Source organism: Seriola dumerili, unplaced genomic scaffold (genome assembly GCF_002260705.1).
Source record: "Seriola dumerili isolate Sdu_G_001 unplaced genomic scaffold, Sdu_1.0 BDQW01000011.1, whole genome shotgun sequence".
NCBI lineage: Eukaryota > Metazoa > Chordata > Actinopteri > Carangiformes > Carangidae > Seriola > Seriola dumerili.
The window spans coordinates 5968998-5994756 of NW_019174266.1; the positions used below are offsets into that span (position 1 = coordinate 5968998).

Sequence of the window (25759 nt, forward strand, 5' to 3'; positions counted from 1 at the left end):
AAAAGGCATTTGAACTGTGCGGTGTGGTGACAGTCTTGGTCTGTCAGTCGGTCCGCCAAGTGGATGGATTGCCAGGAAATTTTGTCACATACATTCATGTCCCAAGAGGAGGATTCCTAATAACTGGTGATTTTCTGACTTTTCCTCTAGTGCCAACATAAGGATGGCAGTTTTGGTTTGGAGTGAAATATCTTGACAATTACTCAAAGGACTGTCATGAATTCTGTTTCAGATATTGAAGTTTCTAAGAGGATGAATCCTAATGTCTTTGGTGTTTCTCTGACTTTTCCTCTAGCACCAACCTGAGGTTGACACTTGAGCAAAATTTTTTGATAAACATTGGACGGCTTTCTATGGAATCTGGTGCAGACAGTCTTGGTCCCCTCAGGATGCACCATAATAACTTTGGTAATCCTGTAATTTTACTTTGTCCAATACTTTGGTTTATGACCAAATTACCTACAAAATTAATCTGGTTCCAGATATCTAAATTGTTGCCCACATCTTAACCTTAAATTTGAATGGTTTACCTTGTTGGGATGGACTGTTTGTCCTTATATAATGAGAGTGTGATCAGATTTTTGTCCCAACAACATAAATACACTCTTGAGCGCAGACATACACATTCATGTCCCTGCTTCCTACCTCAGCTCCTCTACAATGTACATCAAACCAAAATAAAAGCAAATAAAATTAAAAATTTACTGTGTCTAATGTGACCAAACTATTAAAGTTCAATCTGGGACAAGGAACACAGATAGTAAAATGAAGCTGGCAACCCGATGACATGTAGAAGAGTCACTGGTAGATAAACTGAAACAATACCACTATTCAGATAAGAGAGACGCCCAGCAGAGGTAGTCAAATGAGGCACCTCGTCTTCCTTTTGAGAGTTAAATGCCAACCGAGCAGAGAGTATGTACTACAGTGCTACCACTATTCTGACGGCACCTGACAAGAGTGTGAGGATGGAGAAGAACGTAGGTGTTGACCTGCAGATGGAGACAGCAGAGGGAGGCCTAAAGGAGCTGGTGCTGAGGTGGTTCACTGAGACGCAAGCAGGGCTCATCCTGAACAATGGAAACTTCCCTGACTGGTTTCAAGGCTTCGCTGCGAGAAAGTAAGCAACACAGAAAAGAGAAGAGTCCTGGTCCAGGATCTGTGGTGTAGGAGTGAGAAGTATTTTTTTTTCTGTTGGGAGCTAAAGACTCCTGTCTATGTGCTATGGCACATACATAACAGGTGCATTTGTTTTGGTCTGGTGGGTTTTAGTAGGTTGTGGTATTTTATTTGGCTTTATTTGAATAGGTTTCTGAATAGGCGTACTGTTGATATCTCTGTCATTAACATTATGTTTTTCCATTGTATATTTATGTGTTAGTTGCAGGGCTTTAGCTACTAAGAACACTAAGATCATGGTCAATTATTTGTACTAATTATTATGTCCATTTTATGCAGCTTTATAATTCTGCTCCACTGCAATTCAGAGGGACATATTGTACTTTTTACTCCACTACTGGACATCTGTATATGCATTAATGTGTAAGCAACATTTTACTGCTGCAGTTGGTCAAGCGAGCTAACTGGAACTATTTCATGTACTGGTGGGTAAAGTAATATATAACTAGAAACCATCTTGCAATGGGATCATACTAGCCACAATGTCCAACCCATGATAAGTACCCAGTACTCATGGGCCAGACCACACCCATCTTTGAACTCGACCTTCATTTCGATGTCAGCTACACACCTGTAAAGTTTTGCGACTGTATCTTGCACAGTTATGACGCTATATCGGTGACAAAATCTGTCCACAGACAGACAGGCATATAAACACCTGCCAAGGTCCTCAAAACCAGCTCTGTGGTAGTTCCTGCTTCAGTAGTTGCCTCCAGGACATGAATTTGATATCATTCCTCCTTTTGTATGTTGACTCAGGGTATTGAGCAACCTTGGGTGGGTGTTATCATATTTTTAGACTAAATGTATCTGTAAGTAAGAGTACTTTTAGGGAAACAAAAAAGTATTTATAAAAAAATATAGTATTTCAAGTTATAGCGTTTAGAATTTGACCTTCAAATTAAAAATGAAATATATAAAGCATAGTTCAACAGTTAAACAAACACTAAAAAAATGCAAAAGAAAACTTTTTGCTGAAGGGGCTGTTGGAGGGGGGAAAAAATCCTTGCTACAGCCGTGGTTAGTTCAATATTTGAAATATGTATAAAGTCACTTTTGTGGAACAGTGGCCAATGTGACCACAAATGGCACTTACAAGATAACTGCGTGTTGAATTGGGTGTTTAGTTTTGTGATGAAACCAGTTAAATGTGTATCTCTGACAAACTAAACTGTAGAGAACAGGTCCTGAGACGAAGTCAGTAAACTGACTCAGTGATGTCAGTTACACAAGTTTGCCAACATTAGCCACCATGAGCTGTAGTGAGTAAGGCTGAATCAGCAAAAGCCCCAAGTGTATTGAATTGAGTTAAGGTGTGTTTTATTTCTTATGAATTAAGTTTTTCATTTGTAGGAGATACTTGACTTGATTCCTATTATAAAGGCTGTGTTTGCACACAGTAAAATCAATTTATTTGACAGGATCAATGACTCTGGACCTAATAGGAATGGATATAGTGTCAGTGAATCTATGTTTTCACTGCGTGATGAATAAAAGAGAGATATGAATTGGATGGAGGTTTCATGAGATAGCAGTGTTATTTCTAAATCTAATTTGCCTGCAAGTCTGTGAAAATGGTTCTGTCTCTGTCTCTCTGCCCCAGGGACGCGGAAGATCTACTGAGAGATAAAGCTCTGGGCTGTTTTCTCATTCGCCTCAGTGATAAAGCCATCGGCTACATCCTGTCCTACAAGTGAGACAAACCAAGTCTGCTGAATGTTGTTAAATTATTTTTTTACTGCCTTTCCGACTCATCTCACTGCCTGTACATTCTCCTCCAAAGGGGCCACGACAGGTGCCGTCATTTTGTCATCACCCAGAATCAAGATGGGCAGTTTGTCATATCAGGAGACTGTCAGACTTACCACAGTCTCACAGAGCTGATAGAGCACTACAAGGTCAGCCCCATCCAGCCCTTTGGAGAATACCTGACCTCCAGCTGTTATGAAGTGAGTAGGGCCCTGTTAGCCACATAAATGTTGATTAAGTCATTGATATTGATCCATCATTTACAATGTAAAGTCACTGTAAATGTGGAAATATGGAGATAACACAAATAATATCAAGCACATTCATGATGGATTATGAGAAAGTGGGCCATCACTTTGGTCTATGCAGTCTAAAATAGCTCAACAACTGTTCAATGGTCTACCAGATGGATTGGCACAATATTTTGTACCTACATTCATGGTGCCCAGAGGATGCATCCTGATGGCTTTGGTGATCCTCTGGCGTCTCATCTAGCACAATAATCAAGTCCAATTCTTTGGTTTATGATCAAATACCTGGGAAGGTACTGACAATCCCATGAGCCTTAGCTGAACTTTGTTTTTAGTACTAGTTAGCAAATGTTAGCATGCTGACCAACTAAGCTAAGATGCTGAACATGGCAACCATTATATCTGCAAAACATTAACATGTTAACATTGCCAATGTGTGCGTGTTAGCACTGCATTTGACTGCTGCCAGCATTGAAATGCCTCATTTACATGTCTCCCTTGTTTTCCTTGTTGAAGCCAGATGGGCCTGTGAAGAGCCATAAAGGGTAATAATAACACAGCTTGCTATTTTCAGGAAAACACAGGTGAACTGTATGACGTGGTGAATTACAACACCAAAGGCAAGTCGGGGGTGAGTGTCCAAGCTCTGCGGAATCTGTGGGACCAGAAAAACGATCATCACAGCAACCCTGGCAAGAATCAAAGGATTCAGCAGCAAAATGACGCTTCCACAGTGCAGCCACCTTCACTGCCACCTAAATCCAAAAGCAGAAAGCTGACAGGAACAGTGTCTGTAGATGCAATGTCCCTCTCACAGGTACGACAAAAACTAGAACTGACTGATTAGATGATTTTCAAGATAGGTGTTGGCATAGGAAGATAATTGTGCTGCTGTGTGAAAACACTCTTCTATCTGTCATCAAAGTATTCAATTAGGTTTGAGACAGCTTTGTTGTGACCTCATACCTAACTATACTCTGTTGTTAGAACATTACACAAGCAAAACACTTCAATAAAACTTGCACCTGTGATTAATTACTCAAAATAGCAGAGTCACATACAAGTTGGTGTTATACAGATAAAGTGTAATTAAGAAGTTAAGAAAAATACAATTTGAGTGTATTTACCTGACTACACACACAACTTGTATCACTTTCAGTCAAGCAGAAAGGGATCTGTTTTTGTTAATTATTATTCAGTAATGGTTTAGATATTTAAAGTGCTTTCACTGAGCTGCAGAGGTCAACTACAAAAGCCAGAACATGATTATACACTAAAATTGTTAGATGACACAAACAGCCTGTCCGCAGTTTGTAGTGTTAAATCAATGCACTGGTTTGCCAACATATTGGCTTTAATTATACATTGGATATTGGATTATTGTGTCATCTACTGCCATGATCCTATTTTCAAAAACCTTTAAAATGTTTTATTTCACCTGATACTTTAATGACCAAATACATGCAAAGTGTATGACATTCCGATTAGCCTCAGCTGTACTTTTTGTTATTATTAAACTAGCATACTCAAATGCTAAACTACAGAATCCATTGTCAAACTTAATTAGAATGATATTGTGAGAGGAGAAAACCCAGCATTATTCACATAACATAACTCGATGGAAACAGACCATTGCTTCTATTTTGAACAAAACTGCAATGGAAACCCAGCTAGTGGCGCTTAGCTCAAAGCCTCAGCCTCACAGAGCTACTAGCATGGCTGTACACTTTTAGTCTTATTGAACTGCTGTTTCATGTCTTTCAGGGTGTACCTCCAGTACCAAAAAGATGCATTCCTCTGGGATTCTCTCTGAGTGGATCTTTGCCTGAAACGACTTCACATCCAAGTGAAACTGAGACAAACAGATCAGAGAGACTGCAAGGAGACACAACCCCAGTGCCAATGACAGACAGAGACTCATTTAATACCAGTGACACAAGCTATCCTGGGGATCTTTGTCCTCCTGGTACCACATACTCTGAGCTGACACAGGTGGAGAGCAGGAGCAGATCTTTGCCACAACTGGACAACAACAATATGGAGGAGGAGGAGTACTCTAACCAGATGAGTAGTCCCTCCTTCACAACATCAGCATCTTATTCACCCACTCCACTGAAGAGAGTTACCTGCCACACCTACTCCCTCCATGATCCCAGAGCTCAGAGGCCGAGCACCTCCAGGTCAGAGCAGCAGAGCGATGATCTGGAAATGTTGAGGTCCAACCCGCTGTACCAGGCCTCTGTGGGGCCAGGAGGGAGTTCAGCTCAGCAAGGAGATGGCACGTATGCTGAGGTACCCCAGGTGCCAACACCTGCTGGTCTACCTGATGACACCTATGAGCAGATCCCCGGGGAAGCCGCCGCAGCAGTCCAAGGCAACACTTATGAGTCGCTGGATGATATGAAGTCTAAGAAGTCCAAATCTACCTGGGGGAAAAGTGTAAGTCAGACACAATGACCAGAGTTGTTAATGTTGAGATCAGAAAATATCTAATATAATGGCTCTTCTTGTTTTTTGTTTGCAGAACATGAAATGGAAGAAATTCCTTCCTGATTACATGAAGAAATAAATGCGACAAAAAGGACTCGGCATGTGGATGACTTTGTGTTCAAGCGCAGAGTCAACCGTTTGATTTTTAGAAATGAAATGAGTATTACAAATGTATCAAAATATTATAATAGTATTTTATTAAGTATGAGACTGTATAATCTAAGATGTCTAAATACTGCAACAAAAAAAATTAACTCTGTATAAATTCAGCAGTAGTTATCATTTTAGTGTATTCAGGTTATTTTCCTCACGTTTTGTATCTTACAATATAAAAATTTTCAAACAAGATGAATTAAGATACATTTTCCTATTATCATTATGATTATGGTTGTTGTTAGTAGTTGTAGTTGTCGTGGTGGTGGTAATAGTATTTTAGTATATTTTTAGCAGTGGGGACATTAAAAGGTGCTACAGTTTTTGGTCATTTGTGTATTTTTTCATTGAATCCTTTCAAACATCTTTAAATTCACACAAGTTAACTTTTAAAATGAAAAACAAAAACATTTAAAACAATTCAAAACAAAAGTAAAGCATCAGTCACTGAGAGACATGACTTCTGTCACTATTCATCATAAGTACATACAGTATTTATATGATTTGATTCATTTATGGATCTACAAACCATACAAATCCAATTAATACCACATTATGTGAAAAGACGCATTTCCATATGTTGTCCAACCAAATTTAAGTCTCTCCTGCTAGGAGTTGGTTTTCCTATTCCAATATATTTAAGAGCAACAGCAGAACCATGATTTTTTATCTCTGTAGGTTCTGGCATTAATAATGCAAATAAGGTACTCAGTTTAAATGTATACATGTATTTAAGAAGAAGTATTAACATTTAAATGTACTTCAAAACTGAAATGTAAAATTGCTGCATTATATTATTTGATTGCTATGATACATTGCTGTCTAGGCAGCTTAACAATATTTTTCTGTAGCTGTTTGAGGTGGAGCTAGTTTTAAATAGTTCATATATTGTTGGGTAGTTCTGTCCATAACAATGTGTCATATTTCATCATATACTTTGTTTGAAAAATATTGATCGTTCTAGTAAATATAGCTGTCAAATAAATGTTGTGGAGTAAGTATAAAATAGCAGAAAGGTAAAGTACCTCAAAATTGTACTTTAAGTGCAGTACTTGAAAAAATTGACTTAATTACTTTCCATGTCTGGAAACTGTGGCATTCAATGCCAGGATGTTTGACAGGAAAAAGAGTAATTGGAAATTTAAAAATTAAAACTATAGGTAACACAGCACAGACAGTATCACTATTATTTGTGTGAACAGATTGACAATCAGTGAGTAAATGTGTAATCTGTAAATATAAAAACACCTTCCACATATACAAAAAATACATACAATACAATTCCACAAATAAAAAAGTATCTGTGAATACATTCAATTTACAAATATATACACAAACACACATATATATACACGTGTGTGTGTGTATATATATTAATAATCATATCCACTTTGTTTTCTGATGCTTAGAATATGAAATACAACCATGGTTTCCCTTATATTTTTGCCTATTTTACATTCAGGCCATTAGACGCCGCACTGTTCACATGAAGCATCAACAAATGAACCTTTTCTAGAACCAGTTTGCTGGGAAAGTAAATTTAAAGCGTCCCGACACAGTGGGACTTACCTCCAGAACCGGGCAGTTGATTTCTTCAAGCAAGGATGATATAACAGCCTGGGTACTCAGCGAGTATTTCACTTAGGCTACTGACTGCGGGCTTTACACAGAGCCAGATTTCAGTTCACTGCGCCATGATGGTATTTTGGCGTCCACATAAGAAGCAGAAATGGCGCGCTTTTTCGCTTTTTGTTCAGGTTCCGCCCCGCACGACCCGTTTCCTGTTCAACTGACTTCCGATACTGTTACAGGTTTGAAAAGTCTTTGCGTTTGTTTTTCCCCTAGTTTACTTTTCTTATGCTGCTGTTATTCATGTTATCTTGTTAAAGACTCGGCCAGATCTGGGCCGAGAGATCCGGCTGAAGGGCGGTCCGACTGGTGAGCCAAGAGGAGTCCAACAACCCACCACCAGGCCTTAAATACACTGCACGTACCAGACTCGTCCCATTACCAGTTCTACCATCCAGGATGACTTTTATTCATTTCCTGCTATTTTCCCTATGCCAACCCTTCCCTTAGATGAAGGATAGAAACGGATTACATGACTGCTCTTTTATTAAATGACACATTTACACAACATTACTGGCATTCTCATGGAAACACAGAATAAAACAGCAAACATGGAGTCCAGAAAAAATGTTCAGAGTTAATAAACTGCAGCAAAAATCCATAAACTGCAGCAGTAACTGAAGATAACAGACCCAACAGCAGCTTAAATGTCACATGTTATTCCTGTGCCCAAGAACAGTTAAATCTGTATTATCTGTCCTAAAGGAAGAAATCAGATTAACACAAGGGGCACCATCTTTGTTCTAGTACCAGTGGACGTATATTCCATTAAAATGTCTTTTAAATGTCATAAGTGACAAATAAAAATGTTGAATGCAGGAATTGCATTATTCTTTTTATTTAAACCCCCCACTTTAAGAGATACTGAGTGTAAATCATGAACTAATAGCATAATAACTAACAGCAGAAAAACATACTCTGGAGGTATAGACTTGTCATAGTGTAAAAAAGTCAAAGGCTTGCTTTCATCCGTCAAGCTACTAAAGTTTTATAGCTGAAATTACTTTGAGCCACTAAATTACCACACTAACCCCATAATCTACAGTAGCTGTGTAGAGTACCCCCTAATAAGTCTCATTCAGATTTTGAATTGGTAATAAAGCTTAAGATGTGAAACATTCATTTTGGTGTAAGAAATTACACAAACATTTTATGGCCTCACAGCATCCAAGCCCCATTCATTGTTATAGAGCAAACTGGGATGACATTGCACATTTTAGGGTTCTTCCTTTGGTTCCTAACTTTAGAAGAGAGTGCTTAATGTTCACAAATATTCAACAATCTGTGCCTTCTCTTGGCCATTTGTATGTTTCTGTGGTTGTTTTGTGTCTCTTTGTGGTCATTTTGTGTCACTTTGTGGTTGTTTTGTGTCTTTACATGGTTGTTTGTGTATCTTTGAGGTCGCTTATTGTGCCCCTATGTGGTTGTTTTGTGTCTCTTGGTGGTTGTTTGAATGATTTTCTGACCAGATATATTGACAGTCACTTCAAACAAAGGTGCTGATTCCTCAGGCCCTGTGGGCCTGCCCTGTAATCCTTTCATGACTGTATCTAGAGAAGAATTGGACTTACACTTCCTTGAACATTAAAAGTGCTGGTCAGTTCCTTCTTTTGACCACTGGATGTCAGAGTGCTCTTTGTGCGTCACCTTGAGGCTGCCAGGGAAGAAGAAGAAGAAGAAATTACGGAAGTACGGCTCCCAAACAGATTCCCGTTGGAAGAGTAAAACACAGCAGATCGCCTTCTTTCCATTAAAACTTATCTAATCTCGGACTAATTCAATTCTCAATAAGACGATGGGCACTAGAGATGACGAGTATGACTATTTGTTCAAAGGTAAACCAAGCCTCTTCTTGTTATTGGCGCTCTGCTGGTCTGTTAGCTGAGAGGCTAACCAGGCCAGCTGACTGACTGCCAGGCTAACTTAGCCACCGTCAACCTTTGTGCTCAGATCGCTTTTCACCGAGCTGTCTTGAACATGTCAACAACTTTGATTAAGCTACACGACACAGAACCACCCTTCTCTAAACCGTGCGTGTAGAAACACTCGTGGATTCGTCACGTTATGTTCGGTATCGTTAACCGACAGGGCGTCTTGAGCGTCAGCTGCTAGCAGTTAGCAGCTGTTAGCTGCTGTCGGTGGGCGCGGACCAGCTTCACGTCGGACACACCTAACGTTAACCGTTATCACATTATCTGGCGAGGTGCAGCTAAACGACGAACCGTGTTGTTAACCGCACCGAAATATACAAATTAGACTTTTAATCAGTTTACAGCAGATCATGCTGCTAACTAGCTAGGCTAAGTGTTAGCTAGTTTTCTAGATAGAAAAGTGCTTTAGTTAAAGCTTGGCTAGGTAAACAATGAGGTCAGAGAAAATGTCCTGAGCAAAGTAAACAAACTGTCTAAATATCAATGTTAAAACGTTTGCGTTTGCGAATTAACACAATTATCACTAAGGTATTAGAATGATTAATGAACCATCAGTGATCTATTCATATCTTAAATATTCGCCTTAGCTACATTTTTCTATTTGGTGGAATGTTATGTCACATGTTTCACGTTTTACATATGACGATGCTTTACAGTGATTAACATTACTCAGCCGCCACAGACTTGCACTGTGTCCTTTACATTTTACAGACAACAGAATAACTCACTTAATATCTGCTGTTCTCAAAATTACAATACAAATAAACAGGTGATTCCCTGTCCAAACATCTCTTAGGACTCTGAGGAGTTGCAATGGACATTTTTCAGTATTTTTTTTTTTACATTTAATAGACTGTTTATTAATAGCAAACAATTTGCTGTGGAGTTATGGTAACACACAGGGGATTTTGTATTAAAATGACTAACTTTAGAAGATACTTGATTTATCTAACGCACACAAGCCTCACATTAACTCTAGATAAACTTTGCAATGTATTTTCACATATAACAGACTGTGGATGTTGTTCCCCACCACCTGCATTGGAGATCTCTTAATGTCCAGTGTGAACAAGAGGAACGATTACAGCAAGCAAAACCTGTCACATTGGTCACATGGGCCCCTGACTATTGTTTTCAAAGAAACAGAAGTTGATTTGATTAAATTTGCTTCTTTTACATACAACATGCTGATCATAACAAATATTCAGATGTCGGTCTCGTGGTAGCTTGGCGACCTGGTGTCCAGGGTGTACATAGGATGAGCAGGCAGAGAAAATGGAAGGATGTAAATAAATAAATGATTAGTTTACATCCAAACATGTTAAGGTTCACAGGGTTCAGAAGTCTTTATTTGTCACGTTTATACTTCAAGGCTGTAAAAACAATAATAAGGATGTAAAGAATATCTGCATGAAAGAAACTTGATAAAAGACTAAATGAAATTAAACTTAAACGAGCATAAAGTATTAACAATAGAAACATGTACTGTAATACCAATAATTAGGGGGAAAATAATGATTACTTTCATTATTCATTAATCTGCCAATTATTTTTGACATCGATAGTTGTGCTGCAATTAATGAATATTTCCATTGGTTAAATAGTCCATTTCCTCAATTAATCAATTAATTGTCAAGCCCATAAACTACCAGAAATAGTGAAAAATAACAATCACAGTTTCTTAAAGTTCAAGGTGTCGTCTTCAGGTGACTTCTCTTATCAGACCAACAGTTCAAACCTCAAAGATTTTCAGTTCACTGTCACAGCAGACAAAGAAAAGCAGAAGCTGGAACTGGGGAATGTTTGGTACTTTTCTTTGAAAAATGACAAACTATTGATTGAATGGTTGCAGACTAGTTTTATGTCAAGTTGACTAAGCGGTAAATCAAGTAATTGTTGCACCTTTTATAAACAATAATTGCACATGATATGTTGTAAATATTAGTATATGGTTAATGAGCAGCACAGAGATCAGAACATGCAAATATAATGTAATAAAAAAGGTGTAATAACATACAGGTATCATTTGTATGAAATCTGTTAGAAAGTGGTTATTATGATGTAAGGAAAAACTCAAGAACAGTGTATGTGTGCACAAGTTGATAAATTGTGCACTTTCTATCATACTATTCTTATAGGTTGTATTAAAATGTCTTTCCTCCATTGTGTGTTTCAGTCGTCCTTATCGGTGACTCGGGCGTGGGAAAGAGTAACCTGCTGTCACGTTTCACCCGCAACGAGTTCAACCTGGAGAGTAAGAGCACCATTGGAGTTGAGTTTGCCACACGCAGCATCCAGGTGGACGGCAAGACGGTGAAGGCCCAGATCTGGGACACAGCTGGCCAAGAGCGCTACCGTGCCATCACATCAGCGTGAGTATAGGAAGAGCTGGTCAGCGGGGCTCAGGACTCGGTTGTTCAAACATACCAGCCAGATTATACTTTTGTCACAATTGAAATTGAACCAGTGACCACTGTATAATACTTCATAGGACAGCTCCAAAACTCTTGGACTCAAGAATGAACTGATTAGAACTTGGTGGTCAAATGTGACCTCACAAAACATGTTTTTGGCCATAACTTAATACCTTCTGTTTTTTAGTTGTCCCTCTGTCTGTCCCATTCTCGTGAATGCCTTGAGGGAATTTCCTCAGATTTGGCACAGACAGTCACTTTGTCTCAAAGATGACCTGATTAGACTTTGGGGGTCAAAAGCCAAAGGTCAAAGTCACTGTGACCTCATGTCAGTCCCAATCTTGTGAATTCAATATATCAGTAATGTCTGGAGGGAATTTCTTCAGATTTGGCACAAACATCCACTTGGACTCAAGAATGAACTGATTAGAATTTGATGCAAAGCCAAAATGCATCACATAAGACCTTGTTTATGAAACTTTAAACTTGTTACCTCCTAAAATAAAGCAGCTGAAACACAACCAAAACATGTTTCCAGCTGCAACAACACAACACACAGACTGTAGCTAACATCAGGTTACAAAATGCTCTAACCAGGTCACCTATAAGATTCTTTTCAATCAGCTCTGATTATAATTGTGCGATGATGACGGGTTTTTGAAACATGTTTCCTGTGCTTGTGGCTCCGCTGCAGGTACTACCGTGGGGCGGTGGGGGCTCTTCTGGTTTACGACATTGCCAAGCATCTAACTTACGAGAACGTGGAGCGCTGGCTGAAGGAGCTGAGAGACCATGCCGACAGCAACATCGTCATCATGCTGGTGGGCAACAAGAGCGACCTGCGTCACCTCCGAGCTGTTCCTACCGACGAGGCCCGCGCTTTTGCTGGTAAAACTATTATCCTCTATTTTTATTTCTACCCTTCATTTAACCAGAAATGCCTCATTGAAAAAAACTTCCTTTTATTGTCAAGAGAGTTCTGGTCGAGATGGGCAATAGTAAGAGTGAGTTACAGAGAAACAGCATAAGACAGAAAATCTGAATTAAACAGAAATGCGATTCCAAAATAACAATGAAAACATTTCTATAAGCGGTCTAAATCCAGAAAATTACTATTCAAAACAATAATTAAAGGTCCCATATTGTATAAAGTGAGATTTCCAGGTCTGTTTTGAGTTCAAAGCAGGTCTAGGTTCTATATTAATACTGTGAAAGTGTCAAAGTGCTTAGTCCACAGAGAAATGCACACAGCCTGTATTCAGAAACTGAGCCTCAAAACGAGTCGTCAGGACTTCAGATATTTCAGCTGAACTGGTCAAACTGCTCTGCTATGTATGGAATGCTACATATCTGATGTACGGTTAACGTGCCCTGGTGCTCAACTTTGCCCTGCAGAGAAGAACGGTTTATCTTTCCTGGAGACGTCGGCTCTGGACTCCACCAACGTTGAGACGGCCTTCCAGACCATTCTGACAGGTTTGTACTGTGTGTTGTGTCCTGTGGTGTGTGTGCACATACGTATAACACGAACCTCTCCCTTGACTTTTAACAACCTCTGGGGCCAACGGACGTTACGTTTATTGAGGAAGTGATACACAGTTGTTCGTCAGAGCTGTGGTTTTAATGAGTGTGATTACAGTGAGAGGCAAGTCAGGTGTCTACTGAACACAGAAACACACCACACACCCCCACTGGATTAACTTTATAACATAATGAGGTCCGGAGAGTTTATCGAGTTTATCTGTTTAGGAGTGGCAAAGCTTTTCTTATCATGACAGAGATGATACATTTTGTTTGTGCTAATGGTCCAGCTGGTGTCTGCACAGATAATAAGGTTAGTGAACTTGATGCCTTCATTTGCTTAAAATCATAACAGATATCAAAGATAAAGGCGGTGTTATTCTATATTTCTCTTAATGTCAACAAAGGCCATGAAAAGACCAAAACCAACAATGTCTTAGTTTGTCTCTCATTACTTCACAACTTCATTTCTACTGAAGATGCAGGAAATAGTTAATTTGTTGGGGACTATTTTTAGTGGTGGAATAACCCACACTTGGTGCGCTAGTGAATGTATTCCAACAGCAGGATTGTGTGTGTTTTTATATTATATTATATTGATAGATGCATCTTATACATGTTAAATCTGAAATAATGATCAATTTTTTATGCTCCTGTAAAATCCAGTTTTTAAGACTGGGATCCAGTTTGTAGGTATTCTTAGACTAGATCGAACAATACATTCTGAACATGTGGGGGCAACGTGTGAGGCGACTGTGTCCCAGGTGACAGAGTGGGTCATCACCTAATCACAGGTGTGATGGTGAATGGTCTGCACTTGTACAGCAATTTTCTAGTTGTAGAGACCACATTCACCCATTCACTCACACATGCATATATTACACCCATACACACACTCACTTATACACTGATGGGAACACCCATCAGAGGCAATTTGGGGTTCAGTATCTTGCCCAAAGACACTTCGACACGCGGACTGTAGGAGCCGGGGATTGAACCACCTGCATTCTGATTAGCGGACGAACTTCCCTACCTCCTGAGCCACAGTTCGATCTGCGGCTCCTCCTCCAGACTTTTCTGTCATATTCTAATCTGCTTCCTGTCAGTTATCCAGTGGCCACAGGGTAAAATGCACGTCACACTCGCATCGTCTGAAAACCAGGGCAGCAGTTAATTTTTTGTAAAAGCTGTAGTCGGCAGGATGTACAGAAGCTAAACAGACTGTAAGTCTAAATGACTCTTTCATTCTTTCCCATCAGAGATCTACCGTATTGTCTCTCAGAAGCAGATGTCGGAGCGTCAGGAGAGTGACATGTCGCCCAGTAACAACGTGGTCAACATCCAGGTGCAGCCCACTGAGAACAAACCAAAGATGCAGTGCTGTCAGAACATCTAGCCCAGCTGCGGACCTGCTGCTATCCCCTCCCCTTTTTTCCCCTCTCTCTCTCCACAGTCCACACCTATGCCTCCCTCCCTCCCTGCCTCCCCCTCTACCCAGCTCCCGGCTGCCGGGCTCACAACTCCTCAACCCCAGCCCCCCCTGCCCTCAGAAAATAGACTGCCTCGGTGTACTGCGTGGTGTGGGAGGGATGAGCCACAGCTTCAAGGCTGTGACCCAAACTCTGCACCTACCTTGTACCTGCCCCCACCCCCACCCAACCCCCTCCTCCCCCCACCCCAACCCTAGGTAAATATATCCCAGTATAAGAAGTCACCGCGTGGGGTGGCCCCCCAAGCAGAGCCCCTCTGTCTTTAGGTTTCGGCAGGACAGCAGGCAGCAAGCATTTCATATCACTTTAGATTTCATTACTGTAGATGCGCTGACATGTCACAAAAATGTCTTAATATATGAATGTGATTTTGTTTTCTTCTCTTTTCTTCATACTTTGTGCTCCTGTTGATTTCTCCACTTTTTTTATGATCTCTCTCTGTCTTGTATCATATATCTACTACTAGGTATATATGAATTTAAAGCACATGTTGCTCTGAAGTGTATTCCTATATACAAGCTTCTCCTCTGTCATTTTAGGCTCCTCTCGCCCCGCCCCCCCGTCCTCTTTAGTGCAATGTACTGTTTTGGAAACCATGTGGATGTATGGAGCACAGTGTAGACACGCGTGCTCCGGTAGTGTCATGCCATTTTGATCTGATTGCTGTGAATATGACGCTAGTGAAACGTAGAATATTTTGCATTTGCCGAGCTTCAGTTTGCGCTGTGGAAAGGTCCGGGTGTGAGTTAGCATGTCGCGCACAGCCTCATACGTGTCGTCGTCCTCGTTGTCGTCACCGCGTTCACAGCGGGGTGGCAGGGTCGGACCAGTTTTTTTGCATGTCCTCTAAAAGATGGCGCTCTGCTGTTGCTGCATGTTCTTATCGGGTGAGAGACTCAATCTGGACTCTTTGTGGAACACTATCATTGCCTTGAGGGTGAGTAATTTTAGGCTGTCACCACGAAAGCTGAACACAACTCCTGTACATTCAGATGTTCATGTTGTCCTACTTTAAGTCTCAGTGTGGCGTCATACGCAGACAGTCATGCTCATGCTGGGAAGGATGCTCTGATTGAAGACGCGCTTGTCCATCAGGCTTTCCTGCTCCAACATCAGGAAAACAGGATGCATCCTTTTTTTTTGACATTTGACTACAACTATGCAGAAACTAGCACATGGCTGTTTTTTTTTTCTTAGTGCACTTCTATAGCAAATGAAGGAATTAAAAAAAAAAACAGCAAAAGTATTCTCGTATGACATTCCTATGATACTCAATAATATTATAATCAAAAATATCCTGTAGTTGAGCAGATTATGCTTTGCATGTAACCACAGAAGTGTAGTTAGAATGCACTGAGAAAGTAGGAAATGGAAAATGTCACTAGGTTGAACTTCATGAGCATAAACCTGTCAAAACCTTGCACTGATCTAGTAAACATGCTTTCTTGTGTAGGAGTAGATTATTACTGCACATGGAGAATCTGGACCTCTTGTGTCACATTAGCTGTACCGTTTTTTTTTTTTAAAAAAAAGACGGTGTCACTGTTCAAAAACCAAAACATAAACGTTTAGCACTGCGGAATAAAGGCTGAGTCTCAAAAGTGTTTCCTTAAATCCTCAGGACTCATGACAAGGCGGTGAAGGAATCAAGGAAACACCTGAGAGATTCAGCCACATTCTTGCTAACTCCTGGTCACAGTGCCTCCTTCACCACACGTACCTGTCCCAAAACGCCTCTCCATTCACCTGCCAACACCTCACCGTCATGTCCGCCTCCTCCTTAACCAGTAACCTGGCTTTGTCTGTCCCCTCAAGGAGACAGACAGCTGTGTTGTCCCTGTCACATAAAGCCTATGTACACCGAGCTGCCTCTGACTTCAACACAATGCATGGCTTTCTGTACGACTGCAACTCCGTGTCGTATCGCCTTATGTAGCTAACATTGTCATTACTGTCCATGAACTCTGCTGAGGGTTAGGCTTGGCTCGCTGGATGACGTGCTAGACAAGCTAATTGTTAGTTGTGTCCAGTCCTGTCTTTTAATGGACACCTGCCTCGCTAACAACCTACTAGCTAAAACTCCCGAGAGTGTGTTCTGTTGAATTCCCAGGTTTATAGCCGTGTCAGTGTGTGGTGGCGTTAGCAGACATATACATTGCCTGAACTTGGTGTGTGTGTGTGTGTGTGTGTGTAGAGGCAGAGGGTAGATCAGTAGCTCTGGAGTGTGTGTGAGCCTGGACGGCAGTGCCAATGGCGTTTCCTCGAACAGACGGCGCCGCCAGCCGAGCCCCTCCAGACTCACTAGCTGGCAATCTGTGGACGAAGTGATTCCTTTATTCTGAAAATCTGATTTCTGATCCCGTCTCATGTACCTCCATTGTTCTGTGTTTTTTTAAAAGTGTGTTTTGATTTCTTTTTTTTTCTTCTTTTTTTTTACTATATTGAATTCTATAACTGACTGTAATTCCAGTGTAAACATGTAAGAGTGAAATGATGTCATTTCAATGAATTTGGAGGGTTAAATGTGAGGGGGGGTCATAATGAATGGTTTTATGTTTTGTACAGATTGATAAATTGTACAATTGTGTCTATATCTTAAGTTATCAGTTCATCTTAATAAAGCGCACCAGTCATAAACCTTTATATGAGCTTGTATTTTACTTGAGATATTGTTACAATATCTAATTAATATTTCATAGGCCCCATAGTTTGATACAAAGTTTCTACAAAGGGGAGTTAACTATAAACTCTGAGGAAGGTTCCCATAAAGGACTGTGTAATGTGGCAGCAATTATAGGAAAAATGGTGTTAAATTACCATACATTTTAATTAGCTATTTAATTTAAAATTTGTCTTTTTTTCTGGTGACAGATGCGAGTCTGACCACTCAGTAACTCAATTCAGCATTGTTTTCATTAAATGCAAGGGAGACAGACTACATGAATAGTACTGAAAAGTAATCATGTAGTAATGAAATGTAACAAGTTACATTACTTTGAATTAATTATATCATTTATTGCATTTTAAGCAGGATAATTAGTAGAGTTCTTCTGATAACGAAATATCAAAAATGTCTCGGATACTGCCTAAAATACTGGATGAGGTATTGACAAGTGTATGCACTGATCCAATACCATGCAATTGATTAGTAAACTTTATACTTTCACAATCGGATAAAACTGCAGCTTTCCTGGAAATCAATTCTTCGCTGCTCTAAAACAGTAGCCTACACAGAAGGTTGTGTTTTAGAGCAGCGAAGTGGAATTGTTTTCTGTCAAATAGTGTTAGTCGTTAGCAAAACATGTTAAACTTTAAAGTCCTACCAGTAAAGAGTCGACATGTACAGTTTATAAGGCTTTAACTTGGAGGGGGGGGCACTAGTGTTAGAAAGAGTAGGAAGTGTTTTTTATTCCTGACAGGCTGACAGTCAAATTAGATGATAAATGATGTTTTACGAAGGGTTTAATCTGAACCACGCCGTACAACGACACCAATCATCACATCACAGAGGGTTAGTAGTTTACAGATGTTAATTAGCATCGGATCTGTACTTGGTATCGACTGATACACAAGTTCAGGAAGTTCAGAATCAGTATCAGGAAGGAAAAACTGGTATCGAAACATCTTTAGTAATTAGTCATCTGTAACCTATTACATTTCAGAAGTAACCTTCCCAAAACTGGTTATTACTATTATTATTTATCATAAACATATGCTGCGTAACAGAACGGCACACCACTCCCCTGAGCTATGACAACTTTATTGAGTTTAGGGCTGGAAACAAAAAAACAACCAAAAAAACAATACAACAAGCAGCACATGATACATCTACTGAAACTACTGTTTGGACCAAAGATGAAGAAAAGACACACGGGAGAGAGCAAATGGAACAAAAGTCTGGAGTCAAACGTGGGAAAACAGTGCTGCACCCATCTGATTGTCAACATGTCCTGTTATTGCTGTTTGCCAGGAAAATAATGGTCAATACAAAATGCACCTCCTGTGAGGAAAATGAAGCATATTTCATACATTACAATTGTGTATCATAACTTATGGAAGAAATCGTTGCGACAAGATTAAATACATCTTTGTTGTTTGGGAATAAAAATCCAGTGGATCTGTAGAGTTGTGGAGGAAGTTGAAATCTTTGACTTTTAATAGGAAGTGCTTCCACTCTTGACCTTGCTGCAACAGTTACATCAACACATTTCCATGTTGACACAGTTAGATGACAATAATCAATCGCCACTAAAGGACATTAGAAGGGTATTCCTGGCTAACTATAATATCTTGAATAATCTTTGGCATGCATGTGTATTAAGCTCGACACAACAAAGGAAAATCACAATAATAATCACTAGTGTACAGTAAGTGTACAACCAATACACCACTTTGTCTACAGTACATACAAAAAGATAACTTTTCAGAGAGAAAATATGGATCCTCGGCAGGATCTTTGAATATGTAAACAGGAAATAAGAAACGATGTGTAAAAATACCAGAAATATACAAGTTGTGTAAATCTGACCAGACTGCAGTTAGTGTGCATTTCTTTATATCCTTCTCTCAGTCCAGAATATTGGAGTAATGAACACCTTTTGTCAGCACTGTGAGCCATGATACCTATACGATGCTCCTTCACTGTAAATGCTTGGCAAGTCCAGTCAATCCAGGTGTAACACCACAGAATGTAAATAAAGATGGATGTAGCCTCTGTGACGTCACCCTGAGCAGGTGTAGGAGTGGGCTGCCCCGCCGTCGCCATCTTGGCAGGGCCTGACTCAACCTGACTCTCGGCTAATCCAAAAATGGGCAAAGTGGAGGGGCGTGTGTGGAGCTGAGACTTCGGTGCTTGTTGGTTTGTGGCAAGCATACGCTCACCCACCTGTCACTCAAAGTTCTGCATAATTGAGGGCGTGGCTGCTTTAAGTCTTAATAAAATTTAAATGGGTGAGTTGTATAAAATGTCACCCCCCGTACAGTTGTCATGAAGGAGGAAGTTAGCTATAGAGACCAAAACTGGTTTCTCTACCATGCTGTAGACACGTTTATTTCTGCTGCAAGTTTGACATTTTAACATGGGAGTCTACAGTATGGGGATTGAGCCAGCCTCAAGTGGACATTCGAGGAATTGCAGTTGTTAGCACTTTTGTGTTGGCTTCATTTTTCGACATCAGATGTTGCCGCTTGTGTAACCCCAGCCTCAGTCTAGTGTTTGGCACGCAGACACATTTACTGTTCAGTTCAACTCCAGTTTTAAGAAATAGTCCCAACCAGATGAATTTACACAAGTGACTGTTTTTCATTTCCGTCGTCTGACAGAGGACGTGTCAGAACGACAGATCAGCATACCTGGAAAAAAAGGTAGACCTGTGTATGTACGTAGTATATTCCCTCTGATGACGCATTTGTTGATGAGGGGGAATTTACAATACAACACAAATATGAAGCTTTGACTGGCACGACAGCTCAAACAGTTTGGATATAATACAGTGATAAAATATCAAACAGCAGTGCGACAGTCTGGGCACTGCAGGGGGGAGTGACCCACCCTTCTCTCTCTCTCTCTCTCTCTCTCACTGTCTCACACACTCACACACACATACACACATAAATAAATAAATAAATAATTAAATAATAGTTAGTCCCAACAAAACATGTCCTCCTAATGTTCATCTGCACGCACCAATCACAGATCTTTTCCTGTTATTCCCCAGTTCACAGTTTCCTGGTTCTGGGTGATCTGGGAGCACTGGTCCAGTCTACCAGTACTATGGTGGTGGTGGGGGGGTCTACAGTAAAGAGCTGGTGGGGCTGCCGGGCAGCGGGGGGCTGTGGCTGTGCAGGGTGAGGCTGTGGCTGTGAGAGGGGCTAGGGCGGACAGGCAGAAGGTCGTAGTGGCTGGGGATGTGGCTGTTCCTGGGCAGGTCGTATGGGTTCTGAGGGTAACTGGGAACAACCACACCCCCAGCTCCCTGGACGATACTGATGGTTGGCTCTGAGAGAGGGAGAGAGAGGGGGAGAGAGAGAGGGAAAGTGAGAGAGAGGGGGAGAGAGAGAGGGGGAGAGAGACGAGGAAGTGGTGCTGAAATGATTAGTGGATTCATCAGTTTGTCTTTTTATCTGGTTCCAGCTCAAGATTTGCTTATTTTTTTCAGTTGTATATTATTTTAAAATGTTTTGGACAGTTGAATGTGGTCAGACAAAACAAATAACCTGAAGATGCCATCTTGGACTAGTGCTGGTTTTTAACTATCTTCAGATACTTAAATTACTCATTTGTTAATTAATGAAATATACTAAATTAAAATTTTCAGTGAGACAAGAGTCAAAAGTATTATATATATACATACAGTATATACTATATAAAGGTGTTTTCAGGTGTTTTGAAGATGTGGAACTTTTTACTCATAGGACTCAAACATCATGAATGGAATAATTTTAATTTTAAACTCAAAGTGAAACAGTTTAAAAAGACAGATACATTGTGTAGTCAAGGTTTTATTGTATCAGTGTTTGAGCTTTAAACTGAAATGTTTTGCCATGTTTTCCTGAGGCTATAAATACTGTGTAAATACTGTACAGCAGTGGTGCATGCTACATACTTCCTTCTAGAAAAATAAACATTTAAATGTTTCATTGTGTAAAAGGTGTTTGTCTGTTTTTTTTCCAACGTAAAACAGATGACAGTGAAAGTGAGAAACAACAATAAACCAGCGAAGACAACTTAAAGGAGTAGTTTGGGAAATGCGCATCTTGCTGACTTGAGCAGATTGAAACCACTCATGTTAATGGCTTCACACCATCGTGAGAGTGGCATTAATCTTCCCCCGTGAGAGTGGCATTAATCTTCCCATCTAAGCACATTTCTCAAAACCTTAAACTATTCCTTTAAACCTCGCTCCCCTCTCCTCAAACGTACCCATGTCGTAGATGTTCTTGGCGGGTGCCGTGGTGGTAGTGGTGGTGGTGATGATGGCGGCAGAGCAGCAGTGTGTCATGTGTTCATGGTGAGCCGGCGATTTCATCTCCACGTAGCTGCTCTCCGAGTGTTTGCACAGACCTGGGGGGTCGTTGATGGTGGCGTACGGGTTTTCACTGTTGAGGGAGCAGGTGCTGGACAAGGAGCCCTTCATATAGTCTACAGAGAGAACGTACACATCGATCGTTTAACACTGTGTGGTGAGAAATAAAGATCTGTGACTCGTGGGAGTTCAAACTCTTCACGAGAAATTACGAAGATGAAATTTGCTGGGGACCCCCAGGAACCCCCTCAAGGATCCCTGGTGGTGCCCGGACCCCAGTTTGAGAACCACTATGGTCAGACAAAGAAACCCCATTGAAAGACAAAGCAGCTTTTCATTTTCCTGATGAAACATTTTCACATTTCAACATTTCCTGCAAAACATGAAATAGGCTCCCTGGTTATTACAATCATTACCACAGTGACCAGCTGCATTTCTGATCAGATTTATCGTTGTTGAGCAATAAGATGTCATGTGAGAAACTTCCAGCTGTTGTGGCTTTAAAATACATTTCTATATATTATGTCTTTAAAGAATAAGGCTGGTAATATTCTATATAAAGAAAGCAACAACATGTTAGTCTGTCTCACACTTTCTGACTGCCCTCCTCTGTCTGCGACACTCAACTCCGAGCTAAATGGTTCCTACTGAAGACGTAAATCTCTAAAAGCACCTCACAAATATATAGTTTCATTTTAACTTCCTCAAACAGCTGCTCACCGTCATTTTTATCAAACAAATAGGAAGAAATAGTGCATTCGTTGAGGACTACTTTCAGCAGCGGATTAATCCACATTTGGTGATCTGGTGAGTATTTGAGGCAGCAGGATGGTGTGTGTGTGTGTGATGGAGTCTAAATAAACTGGTGTGTGTGTCACCCAGTGCAAGAGTGATTCACTGATGTATTTTTAATATTTTTTTTCATTAGGTTTGAATAAAATAAAGTAAAATAAAATAAAATCTGAAAACAGAATATCACCAGACTTATCCTTTAAAAAAACAAACATGTTAGAATAAACAAAGCATCACTGGATGACAGAGGTTACGTTGCAAGGCCAACATCAACTTTCCATAGCAGTTCAGGTTAAAAAAAAAAAAAAACAGACAATCAGTGAAGCTGCAGTTGAAGGAAATGCACATTAAGTGACAGGAAAACACACACAGCATTCAGTTATTGTGCAGGAGAGAATCTCCCCGGGGGGCGGGGGGGGTGTGTGTGTGGGGGGTGTTCAGGAGTGATGATGGGTCAAAACAGCAGAGAGGGAAACACACAGAGGAGAGGAGGTGGATTCATCCTGCAGAGACACAAACACACCTGTAAGCACAGGCTGGTACATAATAATAAGATCAAATCAATAACAAATCACATTTTATGTCGACAGGGTAACGGAGCGTTCAGGTACAGGACCTGAGAGGCCTGAGGTTTTCATGCTGCACCTTTTTTTCTGTATAATATCTCATCCACATGTGCAATTTTCTTCTCGTAAACATCTCCCTGCGGCTACAGAAATGCATTTCTTCATTTTTATCATTTTCATGTTTATGATTGTTTTGCATCAACACAAAACAGTAACATGGCTCCTCAGTCCATTTATTATCTCCTTTCCCCCTCACTCCCCCCTTACCAAGTAGCTTTCAGGCTTTTAAAATCATCTTATTCCACCCTGGCTGCCTGTGTTACATATTATCATATATCATCTTGTTGTAGCTCTTTACTGAAGCTCTGACATTTACACTGAGTGAAATATTAAAGACTCCATGTTTTAAATGGCTGCTTGTTTCCATTAAACGAAAATACTCTAGTCGTTTTAGACAGATATTTGGAAACTTTGTGAAGAATTTGAAATTAAGATTCATGTCTGAAAAGCTTCATTATGAATTGAGCACAGGAATACTGGATTTTTATGGTAGCTATCAGTACTTGAAAGTATTGATAACAATACAAAAACCAATACACAGCCAATAGTAATATATTATATATATTATATTTACATAAACACATCATAACATACAGTATTTCTGTACCGATGTTTCTTGTTATCATATATACAAGTGCCGATAAATCTTATAATGGCCCAGATGATTTATCAATTTAGCTCTAATGTCTAGAGGGCATGTCTATAATGTCTGGATATTGAAATTTTTTCCTGCCTTATGTTCAAATTATCCAACAATAAGAAAATACTTATTATCCTGCATCGCCCCCTGTTTTTCTATATAAACCCTTCAAGATGGAAGTTTGCAGGGAGTCATCCATTAATTTCTAATTATTTTCTCTGTTTCCAATTTTATTTTCTAGTCTTCCCTCCCTCATATTTGATCATATATATGTTCCAATCAAATATAATAAAAAAAAAATTCTTCATAAAATTCATCAAATTAGATACTAAGTCCTACATTTGACAGTTTTACTAGATTTTCTGTTTTAAGCAAAACTAGTGAAGCTGCCTTCTGTGGTCTAAAACATGTAGCTTACGACAGGTGTAGTATACCACAGGTGTAGTAAGGTCTGCTATAGGTGCACAGTCAGTCGGCTAAGAAAGTTGATAACTGAGCACAGGCAGAAGAAAAACACGTCTTCATATCCAATTATAACTACATGTGGTGTCATTCCGTTTTGTTACACGTTTCATGAGACATGCAGCAATCTGCATCAAGTCTGACTTCCAACACAGGGAAATGAAACATGAAGCTGAGGTTCAAAATGCAAGAGAGAGGCAGTCATTGGCTGAGGGAACTGTTTTGAGCAAGAGGATTGGCTGGGGAGTCAGAGGTGATGAGGTCACACAGGTCCACCTCACACGGTACCTCTGTAACGCGGCTCCAGGTGGTAGCTGTACCGCCGATCGATGCAGTAAACACCTGCAGAGACAGAAGGAGTAGATTACCTTAATCAGCTTTGAGATTGTGAAAATGTTAACTGCTCCATGTGAACATAGCCAGAGGAAAGAGGGCAGGAGATGTAGAGACTTAGACTGACCTAGCTCACTGAGGTTACAGTAGGCACCCCACTCTGGAGCACTGTTCCTGTGTCGCTTCTTTGTCTTCATCTGGAAAACACACAGAGACCGCTGACACACCAGGAAACAAACACAGAAAAACATTCTTAAAGAAACACAAATACTTCCTATGTTCCCAAATCTGTAACTGACATCACATCAGCAAACTTCAGCTGGTCGTTTCCCTCAAGTATAAGCCGAAAAGCTCTTCCACCCACCTTGTTGGAGCCCCTCTTGTCTGGCTTGGCGTAGTGTGCGGCGTAGGTGCAGGGCCCCAGAGTGCGGTAGCTCGGGTTGGAGAAGCAGCGGCCTACAGAGCTGTTACTGGGAGAGGAATCTGCAGAGGAAAGCAGGCCTGTGCACTGCAGCCCTGCTGTCACCACAGGACATCAGCACAGACACTCATATCCTACACATCACCATAACACACACGTGTGTGCACCCACACAATCATTGACAGTGACACTGTCGTCCAAAGCTGCTGATTAAAGTGAGGGAACTCCAGCTGGAACCAGGAGGAGGAACTTCAGTTACATTCACAGTGTAGATCAGATCTGAAATACTGGCTGAGACAATTTCTGATAATCGATTAATCGTTTAGATCATTTATTCAACAAAATGTTGCCTTTTCCAGCTTCTTTGTCTGTTTTATATCACTGATAATAGAATATTGAATAGCTGGGTTTTGGACTGACAATTAATTTAAAGATTTGTCATGTTTTTAGAGCCTTTTTTTTTGGTAGTTTAATTTTTTTTTTTTGCATTTTGCCTTCATTCCACAGCACATGTGTAGGTCATTTTTCACAATTTTCTGCCATTGTAGAGACTAAACGATTTATCGAAAAAATATAATGATAATAATCACCAGTGCAGCCCAGGTTTAGGTTGTTCAATCTGCATATGTATAAAGAAGAAGAAGGAAAAAAGG

The 25759-nt window shown here is 40.2% G+C and overlaps 3 protein-coding genes across 3 annotated transcripts in view; 2 read left to right on the forward strand and 1 right to left on the reverse strand.

Annotated features, from left to right (window-relative positions):
• Positions 1-923: 923 nt before the first annotated feature.
• On the forward strand, positions 924-5985 carry LOC111224760 (SH2 domain-containing protein 7-like). Its single transcript, XM_022749391.1, has 6 exons — positions 924-1120; positions 2783-2872; positions 2963-3128; positions 3754-3996; positions 4944-5618; positions 5704-5985. Exons 1-6 carry the CDS (start codon positions 969-971, stop codon positions 5746-5748), a joined length of 1371 nt encoding a protein of 456 aa, XP_022605112.1. The 5' UTR covers positions 924-968; the 3' UTR covers positions 5749-5985.
• A 3147-nt stretch (positions 5986-9132) lies between these two features.
• Positions 9133-14983, forward strand: rab11a (RAB11A, member RAS oncogene family). Its single transcript, XM_022747647.1, has 5 exons — positions 9133-9286; positions 11559-11754; positions 12491-12684; positions 13192-13272; positions 14577-14983. Exons 1-5 carry the CDS (start codon positions 9247-9249, stop codon positions 14711-14713), a joined length of 648 nt encoding a protein of 215 aa, XP_022603368.1. The 5' UTR covers positions 9133-9246; the 3' UTR covers positions 14714-14983.
• Positions 14984-20599: 5616 nt separating this feature from the next.
• LOC111223172 (multiple epidermal growth factor-like domains protein 11) overlaps positions 20600-25759 on the reverse strand; it is a 108984-nt gene continuing 103824 nt past the window's right edge. The window contains exons 22-27 of the mRNA XM_022747214.1: positions 25050-25168; positions 24768-24882; positions 24641-24694; positions 22426-22453; positions 21730-21950; positions 20600-20805 (exon numbers count right to left, since the gene is read on the reverse strand). Coding sequence (XP_022602935.1) covers positions 20600-20805; positions 21730-21950; positions 22426-22453; positions 24641-24694; positions 24768-24882; positions 25050-25168 — 743 coding nt within the window. The remainder of the gene's footprint in view (positions 20806-21729; positions 21951-22425; positions 22454-24640; positions 24695-24767; positions 24883-25049; positions 25169-25759) is intronic.